At 40.4% G+C, this 14,930-nt stretch overlaps 1 protein-coding gene across 5 annotated transcripts in view; it reads left to right on the top strand.

The window, feature by feature from the left end:
• Glrb (glycine receptor beta) overlaps positions 1–14,930 on the top strand; it is an 82,959-nt gene that overhangs the window by 9,044 nt on the left and 58,985 nt on the right. Inside the window, exon 1 of one of the 5 annotated variants that reach the window (XM_087200315.1) lies at positions 13,868–14,007. The exons of 3 other annotated variants lie outside the window; for them this stretch is intronic. In XM_087200315.1, coding sequence (XP_087056441.1) covers positions 13,958–14,007 — 50 coding nt within the window. In that variant the 5' untranslated portion in view covers positions 13,868–13,957. Of the gene's footprint in view, positions 1–13,867; positions 14,008–14,930 lie in introns of those variants that run through there. One more of the 5 variants, XM_087200316.1, reaches the window with a different exon arrangement.

Below are 14,930 nucleotides of genomic sequence, written 5' to 3'. Positions count from 1 at the left end.
CCCCAAGTTATAAAACCAGGATCAGAGAAAGGCAGATGAGTTCAAACTAAAGGACACTAGAGAACTGTCCAAAGAGAAAATGGATTTCTCTGGGAAGGTCTCTGTCACCAGAGTGCTTGAACCTAGCTTGGGTAGGAGCACAGTCAAATTCAAGCCTTACTGGGAAATTAGGAATATTTAAAAGTCTTTTTCTTTCCCAAGGTCTCACGAGCCTACGATTAATGTTGAATGCCTTGATCTCCCAGGACCCAAGTCTATACTGTGCAGTTGAAACTTGATTAGATTTAATTCTTTACATCATGCTGTCTTTTATTTCCTAGTCAAACCATACATAGAGTTAACTAATATGTAAGTACTTCACATGAGGGATATATATATATATATATATATATATATATATATATATATATCTCCTGCCTTCCTCAGAATTCTTTCTATAATTGTTCCTTTTAGGTTTGCTAAGTCACATGGAATCACGTGGGTAAATGATCACACAGAAAAATCATAAATTGATCATTGATATGCTAGTGGCTTGGAAGTAATGCCTTTAAATGTGTTCTTTATAACTTTCCTTCTCAATCATGATGGAGAAGACTGTCTACATTCTCAGCCTACAACACTTTCAAAAATTACTGAATTTGAGAAACAGAAATGTACCCATTTCTGGAGGTGAGTAATTTCTGAAATGTAGCAGAGTAGACCTATTTACGAAAGCCTCACATGTCCTCCTTGTGATGATCCTGCCATTGGCTGTTACTGCTGGATTACCGAGATCTGAGGACCCTTTATAGTAAATGAATCTCTTACCTTAGGCTTTTTGTGGAAATATATTTAGAATGCATGAAGAAAATTACTTAAATTTATGTACATTCAAATAGCTCCTCTGAAAAGTGATGTAGATGTGAGATATTCCTAGAGCTCTGATTGGAATAAAAATAAAACACTTACTAAATCACTAATAGAATATGTTGGATAACTTAACCATGACCTTTATTAGTCCTCATGAAAGGAAACAACACTAGGATTCATGATTATTCAGGGAGTTGACTCTTCTGGTTCCTGAGAACAACCCAATGGATAACAAGTGGATGTGTGGAATTCTTTGCGCTAATATTTATCTCAGTGGCACCCTGGGCAAGGGTAACATGATCATCTGAAGGTCTTAGGTAGCACTCTTCAATAGCATCTGAAATTTTTGTTCTCATTAGCTTGAATATATATAATATTCATGATTCAGTTCTTCAAATGGAGATGTTCTCAGTAAGAATTTTTGCTTTGTGTATCGATCTTGTCTTGGCTGAGTCTACATTGTGGTTCACAAGCTTCTTCCTTTCACCTTGACAACTCTCTTTCCATATGGTTTTGGAATTTTATTCTACTCACTTTAGCCTGGGCATAAAATTTTAACCTTTACTTTAACGAAAGTAATAAAGTTCATTGAGCAAGAGCTTTCCCCATGCCTTTCTTTTTGCATTCTAGTGACCTGTTACAGTGTTCTTGCTTCTCTCCTCTGCTCTGGTTTTGGAAGAACAGGGATAGCTTTTATTTGAACCCCAGACTCTGTTGCCTCCACTGCCTTCTGAAACATTTTTCTTACCTGCTTACTGATCCTCGCTCATGCTTTAAATTTTCTTCTTTGCTTTGCGTCTTTTTGCCAACTGCTTACAAACTGAGGGGTATCTCACTTGAGAAACATGTTTAGATTTTATATTCCCCTTTTATTAACTTTGCTTCTTCCTTCTGTGAGTGCTATTTCTTATGCTACACCTTATGCTTCCTGAACTGTGTTTGGCTATTTCATTCCTTTACTTGAATTTCCTTTAATTACAAAAGTGAAGTATTATTGTTGTTACAACTGAAATAATCACTTTATTATTCCCTTATTAATACCTTTAGATTCCTGTCATTACTGCACTTTTTGGTAAAGATATTTATTTTATTCTCTTTAAATCTAGTGACTGCCTCTTTTGGGGGGGTACTGGGATTGAACTTAGGACCTTGCGCTTGTGAGGCAGGCAGTGGAATCACTGAGCTAAATCCGTGGCCCTAATACTGTTTTTTAAGTTCTTGTTTTTGCTTGATAAAGGCTGGTCACTATCTTCTACATCCTGAAGCAGTTCTGTTTCATTATCCCACCTTTGGCTGCCAGAACTGTACTGACTTCTGGGTCTCTTTTTCAACCTCTCTGATTATACCTAATGAGCCACTTCTGGGGCTGTTCCTTTCTTCTCTCCTGATATATTCAATTTTACTAGATATCATTCTTAGGGCTGGGGATTTAGCTCAGTGGTTCCACTGCTTGCCTTACTAGGTAGTTATTCTTCGTTCTTGTAGTCTTTGACTCATCAATTTTCCTCTTAGTATTTTCCGCTGGTGTCGATGTTATGTGTATATCTTCACCTCTTACTCTTATGATTTCCAGGCAATTATTTTAACTTCCCATTGAACTCTAAAGTTAAGATACAAAGCACACTGCGCTTGCTGTACCGTCTGTATTCCACAACTCCGCATCCAGCCCTTCACAGGAAATGTGTGAAGCATCTTCACTTCTTTGTCTTGCTCATCCTGCTTACGTATCTTGGTGATCCTTGCTCACAGTGCGTTTTGCATTTGGCTGCTTCTCCCATCGCTGCTGCTGTGGCTTTGCCAGGCATTCACCACTTCACCTCACATCTGTCACTGTCGTTACTTACCTGGAAACTGGAGTTCTATCCCGCACTCTCCACTTTGGTGAAGATCCAATTGTTGATCTCAGGACCCATTTATAATCAGAACCATTTTGGAGGATGCAAAGAGCTTTACTTTAGGTGGGTTATATCTATTGATATTACCTTATTGTGAACTGAAACAAATTTTAAGTGCATTTATTTATTAAAACATTTAAGAGCTAAGGGTGTAGCTCAGTGATAGATAACTTGTCTAGCATGAGGCAGACCTTGGATTTGATCCCAAACACCACAAAGCCAAGACAGAAATGCTTAAAATAACTGTGGCTTTTAAATATTGACATAAATTCCTTTTATTATTAAAATCAATTGTATTTTCAACAATCAAATTAATTAGATGAGGGTTGTTTCACATTACTGCATATCAGTTTAGTGGCTTGCTCCAAGGGAGATAGCAGGATTCTTCTATCTGCTTCAGCATTTGTGTCATTGTGATACATTGTTTTGATTGAAGTATGAGAAGAAAATATGATCTCATGTAGACATAATCAGAGAAAGGAAGGGTATTTTAATAGCTTTTTCACAACTGTGACTGTTCTCCTTTAATGTCATGCCAAAGTTAATAAGTACTAGTTCCTTAAAAGATAGCTGCAATGTGAAATCTGAAGTCAGATCAGTGAACATTTTGTTCTGTTTCATTAAAGTTCACTGTTCTGTCTCACACATCGAAGGGCCTCTTATGTTATAGCATCATGCATTGGACATTTGGAAAATATTGGTTTGTTGGGTTTTGCAAGTCTCCCAAGCATTGACACATTTCATTATATAACATCAAAAAATCCACCTCTAATTTCATTTCCTAGCTCTTTGGAGAAAGTGTGCCAATATTGAGAATCTGTCAAACTCATGGCAGCCAATATTTTTTCTAAGATTCTGGTTTTTGTTTGAAAGTTACATTTTTATCATTGGCCACAAATACTTGGAGGAGTTTTTCGCAAAACTACAGACTGGTTTCCTTCACTTTTGTAAACAATAACAACAGCAAAAATAAAAATCCGAAGCAGTTACATCTGAGTTGCTATAGTTTTCTGTGGTTGGTGTGAAAAGTGTCGACCTGTTCAGCCGGCCAGTTCATCACCCAGCACATTTTTCCAAAACAGTCATCACAGTTTGGTGTGCACCATGGCTGCCATATGGGTCTGTCCCATCTTGTCACAAAAATACTAAAGAGATACTGATATACATTTCAAAATTCAATAAAATTAACATTGTCTTACCTCTTCTTTAGGGGTTTTCCTGCCAGTATATGGTGGTGAAGGATATCTTGGCACTTAGTATGGATGATATTATTTTCTTGATTTGTCCTAATGCACCAGCAGTTTTACCCACCATTGCTTTTGCACCGTTAGCACACATTTAACATAAAAAGTAAATTAGAGTCACTATTATGAATGTTTTTGGCTCTGTGGCCTGCCTGGAAGGGTCTTGGGCACCTCTGGGGTCAGTGAACCACGCTTTGAGAACTGTTACCCTTCAGTTTCAGCATATATGTGATACTTATTATACATCCGATTGTTCACACCTCTGCTTGTGGCCAGCCTCGTGTCTTTCCGGTCTGCTCTGCGTGTCCTGTCTCTCTCCCCGGAGGGTTGCTCTCTTGTTCCTGGACAGCCAATCTCCCTGTGAGTCTGTTCTGTTGTGTGTAAGAAAACCTGACCAAACGGAGGTATACATACGCGTATTTTTGAAGGTTGCAGTGTTCGTCGTCACAGATACTTTATGCTCCCTTTTTGCTCACGTGTAGGCATCAGAATTGGTCCCGACTGTTTGGAAGTTAGAAAACTGGAGATCGGGAAGGGCAGGGTGTCTTGCTTTTCTATGACATTGCCCAGCTGGTGGCAGATCTCGCATTCAAACTCCCCCTGCACGTTCTTCATTAATGTTCTTGCTACTGTTCCTGTTTGTTTGGTATTACCTTCACCAATACACACATTTTTTCATCATCGCTGTCATTTAGTGGTTTTATTTTTATCATTTTGGAACAACATTTGGGGCTTGCTTGTAGTTTTACTAAAATTTAAAGTTCACTGACATTCTTTTAAAATAACAGAATGTCGGAGATCACAATCTCCCAGCCTTCCTGGCCATAGATGTGTGTTCCATCACATCAAAGCACCTCGTTAGATTAGTTAGTGGTGTTCAATCTGTACATTACCTGCCAATGGAAGTCTGGTCAATAAGAGCTCATTCTAAGCTCCCAGCACTAGGAAAGAGTATATGATTTATTCCCTCTTTGTACTGCAGCCACTTAAACTGTTCCTACACTGCCTGAAAGGGAAGTGGATTTGAACAGTGCTACAGTGAGGACACGAGGCAAAGCCAGGAGTTCAGCTCTCACATGTTGAGTTTGAAGCGTCCGTTAGACATCAAAGAGGAAATGTTAATTGTCAAAGGGAGAGTCAGAAATTCTGGGAAATAATCTTGGCTGCAGGTATAAATCTGAGAGTGGTAAATTATGATGATGGGTGAGGTCACTGAGAAATGATTGGGAATAAGTTGGAAGAAATGAAGAACGGACAAAAGAGAACCAGGAAGAACAGCCAGGGCTAAAGTGTGATTAATGTCTTCTACTTGGATCTCACTGAGGTTCAGAAAATCTTTTAAGAAGACTGTAGGGATCAGCGAGGTCGGCAAGGTCAGAGGCTGTCAGAGCTGGGAATTGGCCTTTGAGTTTGATGACGTGGTTTCCTTGGCCAAGATTTGTTTCTTACAAAAGTCTTAATCTATTGGATTCAAAGGTTATTGCAAAGAGAAGAAATGAGAAAGACAAATATTAAAATTCGTTTGAAGAATCTTGATGGAAAAGGAAGCAGAAAAGTTGGCCACAGTTAAAGAAGTTGTAAGGTCATCAGAACAGTTTCTAACAGTTCATAAAGCACGTTTCTGAGATGATGAAGAGGTTCTAGGAGAGCAAGAACATTCATCATGCAGGAGAGAAGGGCAGTTGCTGGAGTGATTCCACCGTGGCAGCAACTCTTGGACTAGAAGAAGGTGCAACCTCAAGTAGCATTTTATCTCTTTCTTGAGTGTATCTATGAGGTTCACAATGCTGGAAAAAAATTAGCTTAGCAGTTAATTTTCCAAAAGCTATATTAAGTTGGGAAATATAATGAAGAGTTTATTATGGTATCCTAACCTTGATCTTTCCACAGATTCAGAACCAAATATATTACTCAGATAGTTGAAGAGTCAAAATCCTCTGACAAATAGAACATCAAGTAAGTCATCGAAGAAGTCTTAATTTGTAAACACAAAGTATCTGCAAAGCCTTAATTGTGGCTCATTGTTCTCCAAGTTCTAGGAGAGTAGTGAATAGAATGCCAGATTTTCTTTCCTTACACTTGTCTGCCTTTGTCAGTGATTTCTAAGCAGTATTACACAAATTATCTTTTATTCATGATCGAAATTTCAGGAGAGAAATCTTACTTGAAAAGGTTTATCAATCATCTTAAGATTTCCTATGAATAGCAGATAAAATTCTTATAACGACATTTCAGGGAAAGAAATAGAATTCCTAGGATATGAACTATCATCTTTTACATGATACTATTGACGCGTCATATCAAAGTAGTCTTTAAAAATAATCTTCCAAGTTTTATGGGATACCATCTGATAATTTGACAGTGACAAAATCTGGGTAGTTAAATTTCCATTTCCTAAAACAGTTTTTTAAAAAATTGAATAATACATTAATGGACAGAGTGTTAGGTCTTGTATGTTGGCTGTAAGTATTCATGGGGAGGACGGTGACACTTCAGTGTGTCTATACAAGGTGTGAGGATCATGTAGGTGCTAATGTTTCCATCTCTTTATCACTATGAAGCCTCCATGATCCTTTCTTGTAGTTATTCCTAAACTATATAATAGGTTATTGTGTACTATAGGGCTCCTCCCTCTGTCCTGTCGAACACCAAAACTTACTACTTATTTTTTGGACATCCACATGTCAGAGAGAACATGCAGAATTGGTCTTTTTTCAGTTAACATCATTCCTTCCAGCTCCATCTGTTATAGGATATCATTTTTAGTGGCTCAATAATATTCCATTATGTATGCATACCACATTTTCTTCATCAGTTTATCTGTTATGGGCATTTAGGTTGATACCATATCTTAGCTATTGTGAATAGGTTTTGACATAAAGGTTTTCTACAACTCTCTGAAGAAATGACCAAATGGTGATAGAGCTGTGAATTAGGACAAAGAACTTTAATTTACAAACAAGTTCTGAAAATAGTAATTGATAATGCACATGACTCTTAAATATCAGCTTATGTGAAGAATCTTAAATTCCTCCTTTAAAACATCTTCCTAGCTTTATATCATAACCTGCATTTGAAAGTGTTTTGCCCTCACTTTAGAATCTTTAAGGGACAAGTGCTAGTCATGCAGAGTGAGGTAGCTCTTGTGACATCAAGGTAATGAAGGGAGGCTGCTCCCAGGCTTGGCTGCTGCCCTGTGTGGCTCACTCCTTTTCTGCCCTGTTATATAGCCTCAGGGCCTCCATGCTGGTGCTCTGCCCTCAGACTGCCATAGCTGCAAGCTATGTGAACCTCTTTGTTTTATAAAGCCTCAAGTATTTTGTTACACCAACACAAAATGGACTAATACAATTGCTTAATTTTAAGTGAATATTAATATTTATATATTATTTTTATGTAGTCAGTATATGCACTTAATGTATAAGCTACATACATTTAATATATATGCAATACTGACAGTTTTATAAGAAATTAACACTCAGAGCAGTTAAAGGTCAGCGTAATGTATCAGAAAGGAACTCTTTCTTTCTCCCAGTTACTGCTGAGTTTCCAAGGCTGAGAACAAAACAATAGATACAAGAATCCTCAAGCATCAGTCGGGAGTCAGGCTTCTCACACAAGTCATGCAGCGCAGAAGGCTGAAAACTGGCTTTGTGACCTTTGGCTCCACACAGACCACAGTGGAGCTGTGGTTCAGAGGAAGCTCTGCGGACACTGTGGTGTTTCCCACACCAATGGCCGCGGACGTGGGAGGGAAGTGCTTCCCCTTTCCTCAGGCCCGGGGAGAATCGCATCTGCTCCCCGTATTTTGGGGGCGCATAGCAGATTGGTGCCTGATTCACTCTGGGGAGGTCAAGCCAGGCTGGGACTGCAGTCCAGAAGCAGTGGACCCGAGAGAGAGGTGGTATGGGAGAACGCTCACATCAGGGAAGCCAGCTCTTGAGTATGTACTGCGGCTGCTCAGGTGTGGACTGCAGAGGAGAGGACTAGATCTGGAGAGAGGAGGACAAGGGGCAGGAAGGAGTGTCAGCTTGGAGAATAACAAAGGAGCTTTGTCTTTAAGGGTCTAGCAGTGATGGTGAACTTTTCGGAGCTCTCAGTGGTACAAACAGCACTCTGTGGCACACATGCCTAGGTTCACCGCCACCCCTGAAGAGGTGGCTGCAGTTGGAGTGGAGAGTTGACAGCTGGAGAACAGCCATGATCCTTCCCAGGTGATCAAAAGTGGAGATTTGGAGAATGCCCGGAGACATTGTGAACTAGAAGGCAGGGAGCAGAGCAGGGTGCAGTTGTGTCCCAGACCCGCAGCCGCTTCCCTGACTTGGGAAGGCTAGGGAGAAAGGGATTTCATTTGTGAATCAAACTGAGCTTTGATCCCTGCCAGGACCACATATCCTACCTATGGAGGAACAATTCATGGTGGTGCTGAGGGGTCCGGAGGGACATTGTTATCTAAAGGTAATGGAGAGCATGAGATTTACTGGGGATCTCACCCAAATGCCCTGGGAGGAGCTTCCTCACAGAGCAGCTTCCGGGCTGTGTGTGAGAAGGGAGAACTCATGACCAAGTACCACGAGTCCAGCTCACTCAATCAAGAGTGACATTTGCTTCTAAACAGCGGTTGACATGGACAAAAAAGGGCTTGTTTTTCTCCATATTGCAAAGGAGCAGGGGGTTCACCACTCACAGGAACTCTCCCATTTGCTGCCTCTGTGTCTTGCAGCGAGGTTCAAGTTCAGCCTTCATGTCATTGTTCGAACCTGTGGGCTGAAGATATGCAAATGAAAGTATTCTCAAAGTGGGTAGTTTTCTTATCTCTCCACTGCAAATAATGTCACACCAAGAATTTGTGTAAAGTGAGGCTGCAAAATGTGAGGAACCTGGTGAGAATTAGAGGTGGCCTTTAGGGGTTCAGTTGGCTCATTGGTTTCCTTTTCTCCCGAAGGCTCTGTGGTGTCTGTTGGAGAGATTTCCTAAGGGTTGTGGAGCTGAAGTTCCTCATTTCACTCCTCAACTTCTGCTCTGGCTCTTGCTTAGTTCCCTCTTTTAAGGTTTTGGTTTGTAGTTGCAAGGAAAATACATCCTTTAGAATTCATTGCGTCCATTTCTAGAGAGCAGTAGAAGTAGAGTAGGGATGTGGGAAATAGGATACAAGAATTCATGCATCTTATTCAGGTGTTTAGGTCAGAAATTAGGATAGTCTGTATATTTGCTTAACTAAACCACATACTGATAACTTTCAACTAGTTGAGACTCAGCTGTTTTTCTGACTTTTGGAACATAAATTTCTCTTCCTCTTCATATGACACAAAATAGGCCTCTATGAATTATTTTTCACACAAAGGTTAGGTATTATTCCAAGCTCTTCACTTATATTACCTTATTGACTTCTGCAAGCAGGCTTTTGTGAAGGGCTGATATTCTAGGATTAGTGTCCCTGTTTACAAATGAGCTGAAGCACAGTTTGTGTCTGAATCTACCCTGCCAGTGAGTGGTAAATTAGGATTGAAATTCAGTTAGTCTCTCCTCCAGAATTGGGGAGTTTAATGCCCAAGTAAAAGGAGCTACACGTTTGTTTGTTTCTTTTACTAGATGAAAAGGAAATCTTGTCTTTGGTGTACGGTTTAGGAAGTCTCAAAAAGATATGCTGATAATTTAAAATTATTATAAACCCATACAGAAAAAGATATATGACAGTGATGTTTAGTGCAGAGAATGATAATAAGGTAAAGACCTATGTACTTGTTACCTAGCCTGAGAATCAGAATGTTGCTATTGTGATTTTAACTGTGAACACACCATGTGTGCATCATAACACATGTCACCTTGTAAATTATGCAGTTGGTGTCTGTTGCTTTTTTGTTAGTATACTTTGGCAAGGAAGATGGTGCCAATTTGTGTCTACCTGGTGTTTCACGCTACACCTGAGGTGTAATATCTACCAAGGTGCAATGCAGAGATCTTAGTGGTGTAAGGCAACGGCTACTCAGAGACATAGGCAAGTTTCAGCAGTCTAGAAATATCCCACATTCCATATCCCAGTATCCCTTTCGAAAGGTTCATCACTTCTCATTTTTATTATGTTAGATAGATAGTCTTGCCTGTTCTTGACCTTCATACGGAATGATAGCAACAGATGGACTTTTCCACATTTTTGTGAGTCCCTGTTTGTAGCATATAATGATTACATTCCTCGTGTAGAGCTGGTACATGCACACAACACACCTCAAATACTTTTTCATCTCCTTCCTTCCTCTCTTCCCCTCTCCCTCTATCTCTTGACCCCCTTTCCCATTTGCAAAAGATCTGTTTCCTATCATCTATCTGTTATTTTGCCCTTTATTTATAGTTTGAGTTTCTCATATATGAAAAACCATGTGATATTGCAGCTTGTATGTCTGATTTATTTCCATTAACATTTTGGTCTGAAGATGCATCCATTTTCCTACAAATGACTGGAGTTCATCCTTTTTTATATCTTTATACTCAGAATATATGAATATACTCCATTGTGTATAAATACATATTTTCTTTATCCACTCATCCGTTCATGGACATATAGACTGCTTTCAAGATTTAGCAACTATGAATTGTACTGCTTATAAACATGGATATGCGTGTGTCACTGTAATATGATATCTTTAATTCCTGTGGGAAAATGCCTATAAGGGGAAGAGCTGAGTCAAATAGAATGTCTAGTTTTATTTTTCTGAGGAATCTCCATACTGATCTCCATAGTGTTGTACTACTCTAGGGAAGGGCGGTCCATGCAGAGACTGCAGTAGGATAAATGCTCCAGCTGTGAGGTTAGAACACCTGAGGCTGGAAGGAACTGAGGGTTGGGGAGTGGATGAAAATGTGGTGTGCTGGATGGATTTTCTTTGCTCTCAGGTGCGGATTCTCCATGAGTGAGAATTTACTCCACTTCTAGTGATTGTTTACCCTTGGGAGTAAGAGGAAATGCAAGGGCAGTGGTCAGGGTCATTGGTAACCATGTAGTTCAGTGGGGCCCAGTTCAGCCACTCATTTATGGTTGAAGGAGCATTGGACTCTGTACCTCGGATTGTTATTGGTAAATGGGGCATCGAAGGGTCTTCCCAGGGCATTTAGTGATGCTTGGTTCTTTGTTAGTAAAGTCCTCCATGTGACACAAAAGAAAGGTGGGTGTTTCTTAACCCTAGGGGAGGTTCGCTTTCACCGTAGGACTACTGCTAAATATTCATAATGTCTCCAGTTTCGGCTTTTGTGATTAGAGGTATTATAAACACTTTATACGTATACTTTGGTGGACATAAGCATTTATATCTGTTGGACACATACTCCAGAGTAAAACTTGTATCATAAGGTATATAACTTCAGAAGTTACGGATGCTTTTCCAGTTGTGCTGCCCTCAGTAGTGAGTGTCTGTCACTGCACAACCTCGCCAAAATGTGATAGTTTCGCGCACATGTTAATTTCAGCCAGCCCGTGTGAGTGTCATGAGGTCACATCGTGGTTGTAATTTTAATATCCTCAGTGATTTCTGTTGCTGACGTCTTGCTATGTGTACATCAGACTTTTAGCTGTCCCCTTTTGCAAAGTGATCTTTCAAGCATTTGTACACTTTAAAAAATTGTTGTTTTCTTATTGACAGGAGTTCTTTGTACAGCATGTGCTAGATCCGACCTTCTGTCCCATGTATACACAGCCACGCTTGGTTAATGATGAGGATGTGTTCTCAGCTAATCGTGTCATTGTGTGAAAATCGTAGAGTGCACTCAACACAAACGTGGGTGGGTCGCCTACCACACACCCTGCTGTGCACCGCTGGTCCTAGACTCCAAACCTGCACAGCTCGCTGCATTAGAAAGTGGCAGACAGTTGTAGCAGAGGGTTGATTACTCGTGTGTCTGAACCTAACAGTGGAAGAGGTACAGAAGGGTAAGGAGCAGAAGATTTAAGACACCGAGGAGCTGCCCGGCCCCTTCATGTGGAGCCTGCAGGACAGGGTTGTGCTGAGGCTGAGGCAGTGCGTTTCCGGGTGCCCTGTGGGGCCCATGGCTTTATAAATGCCGTGTTCTCAGGCGGCGCTACACCTACAGAGAAGATGCCTTCTTTCATCAGTAACACATTAGCTTAAGTTTACTGTAGCATTTTTGCCTTACACATTTTTACATTTTTTAACTTTCTGACTGTTTTTGTGATTGGACTTCACTTAAAAACATCCCACAGCTTTAGAAACTGATTTTCTTTATTCTATAAGCTTTTAAAAATATTTTTAAGATCTATGTTTACCTTATTTCTTTATTAAGAACTAAGACAAGCACACAGAGTAGCCCTGGCCTAGCGGGGCCGGGGTCCCCAGCATCAGCATGGTTCACCTCCCATCTGGCCCTGCAGGAGGTCTGCTGACCAGCCTAGCTATCACCACCTGTGCCTGTGCCCACAGGGCCATCCTCCTGAGGGCTCGCCTTGGGCTAATTTTATAGTTAGTTCTTTCTAGTAAATAGGAGGAGTGTGCTTTAAAATAACAATAACAAGCATAAGGTAGTGAATATGTAAACCAGCAGCATAGCTTTTCCTTATGGTAACGGAGTGTTTGTGCTACTTTGTTTAGCCTGGCACAGGCACATTATAGACACTGAGTAAAGTGTTACCCACACCTCACAACGTGACAGTGTTTTAGGTGACAGAAATGTTCAGCCGCCCGATAATCTTCAGGGCCACCTTTGTACATGGTCTGTCATCGGCTGATAGGCCAAGAGGTGGCGCGTGACTGTACTACAAATCTCCATTCTCTGACACACATTTTTACCTACTTAACAATGTTTGGATGGGCTTGGCCCTGCAGATTCATGGATTCCACCTACAAGGACTCAACCAACCACAAATTGAAACATTTGGAGAAAATTGTGTCTGTTCTGAACATGTACAGATTTTTCATTAGCCACTACACAATACAACATAACAGCTATTTGCATAGCGTATTGTGTGATGTATTAAAGCTAATCTGGAGCCTAAATATTCAGGAGGATTATTAGTTCATGTGCGAATACTACCTGATTTTTTAAAGGTAGATTACATGTTTTTTCGTGACATCTAACCTTGTAAATTGTTTTAAAATATAATGGAGTATACTTCATTTTTATATTTTAGGTTTTCCTGAAATAATTCAGTTTTGACTAAGTTGCTGTCAGTTGTTATCTGGAAACCTGTGAGAAGGGGAGCAGGTCTACTTGACAGTCTTCCTGGGACAGGCACTCCGCCTGGCTTCCTGCTCCTGCTTCTCCTCCGCCCACCCGAGACTGACCCTAACGGACTTGGACATCGTGTGGGAGAACCTGAAATTGGGTTTAACTTTTTCAAGTTTTCCCTCCCACTGGATCTTTTGTAAGACACTCTGATTTTCTATTATGGATGAGTGAAAGAAAAATGACAACACATTTCTCAACACAGCACCTGTCTCTCGTGGTTCCTTTACTTTTATGCTTTTTTTTGTTTTCTGGAGCCCAAAGAATTAAACTTTTCTTTCCACTTCATGGGAGAAGGGGTGGATGAAGAAGTAGACCCATTTTAATTTTCTAATTTCAAAAAGTTGAAATTCTTGTGATCTTGGTGGAGTTTACTGTTTATTTCTCCATGTGCCAAATTCTCCCTAGAAGAATGCCAAGAATTTAAATTTTGTTTCTCAAGACCTCTCCTCTTAACACACCTTACTGTGTGTGGTTTGGTAATTGTCCACTACAGCTAGCTATGTAGGATTACTCATCTTGCATAGATGAAATTTCATGCCTCTCAACCATTCCTCATTTCCCTCTCCAGGCTTCTGTGAGGCTGAGTACTTAGTTACTTCACGGAATTGGAGTCATACTGTGCTTGTCTTTCTCTGGCTGGCTGAGTTCACTGAGCATAATGACCTCAAGAGTCACCCATCTCGTCTCAGCTGGCAAGATTTTCTTCGTTTTCAAGGTTGAATAATATTCTGTCGTATGCATGTATCGCATTTTCTTTCCTCACTCACCAGTCGATGGACAGGCAGGTGTGTTCCTCTCTTCCTTCTGTGGGTAGCTCTGCGATGAATCTGAGAGTGTTAATATCACTTCAGGATAGTTTTAGTTCACCGGCATAAGCCCTGAGGTGGGATTGTTGATAATATATATGATAGCTCTATTTTAAAATTTGTGAGGAAAAAAGTTCACCAACAGTGAACCAGGGTTCTGATGTTTTCATGTTTCTTGCAGACATGTGTCTTGAAAAGGTTTGTGATAAGAACAGCCATCCAGGAGCTGTGAGGTGGCCTCACTGTGGTCTGTGGGTTTGACTGGCATCCCTTGGTTAGGACATCTGTGTCCTTTCATGGGTGTGTTGGTCATTTGCATGTCTTTAGAGAAGTGTCTAAGTCTTTAGCCTGTTTTTTATAAACAGGTTATCAGGTTTTTAATTTTTCCTATTATAGGAGTTCCTTATGTGTCTTGGAAATTCACATCCTAGCAGATGCGTGGTTTGCAGATATTGTCTTAGGTTCCTCAGGCTGCCTTCTCATTGCATCGATTGTTTTCTTTGTGCCAAAGCTGTTTAGTTTAACAGGGTCCTACCTGTCCATTTTAACTTCTGTTGCCTGTGCCTTTAATGTTTCTCTGTGAAATCATTGCCAAGATAAAAGCTACGCAGCCTTTCTTCTGTGTTTGCTTTTATAACTTTTACAGTTTCAGGTCTTATGTTTAAGCCTTTGGTTGCATTTTGAGTTGAATTTTGTGAGTGGTATAAGACAAAGGCCCTGCCTTTTTCGTTCCTTTCCTTGTCAATTTGGAGCTTGCTTTTGCAGCCCCATTTACTGCAGAGACTGTTCTTTCCCAGTGGTGACTCTTGGCCCACGTGGGGAAGGTCAGCTGACCTAGACTTTCAGTGGGCTCTCTTCTGCTCCACTGGTCTCCATGTTTCTAGGTCAGTACTGCACTCTTG

This window comes from Heterocephalus glaber, unplaced genomic scaffold (assembly GCF_053883595.1).
Source record: "Heterocephalus glaber isolate CG9 unplaced genomic scaffold, H.glaber_assembly_v1.0 deba00001737, whole genome shotgun sequence".
In the NCBI taxonomy this organism is placed as follows: Eukaryota; Metazoa; Chordata; class Mammalia; order Rodentia; family Bathyergidae; genus Heterocephalus; species Heterocephalus glaber.
The sequence above is the reverse complement of the archived record's forward strand: the minus strand, read 5'-3'. Positions and strand labels throughout refer to the sequence as shown.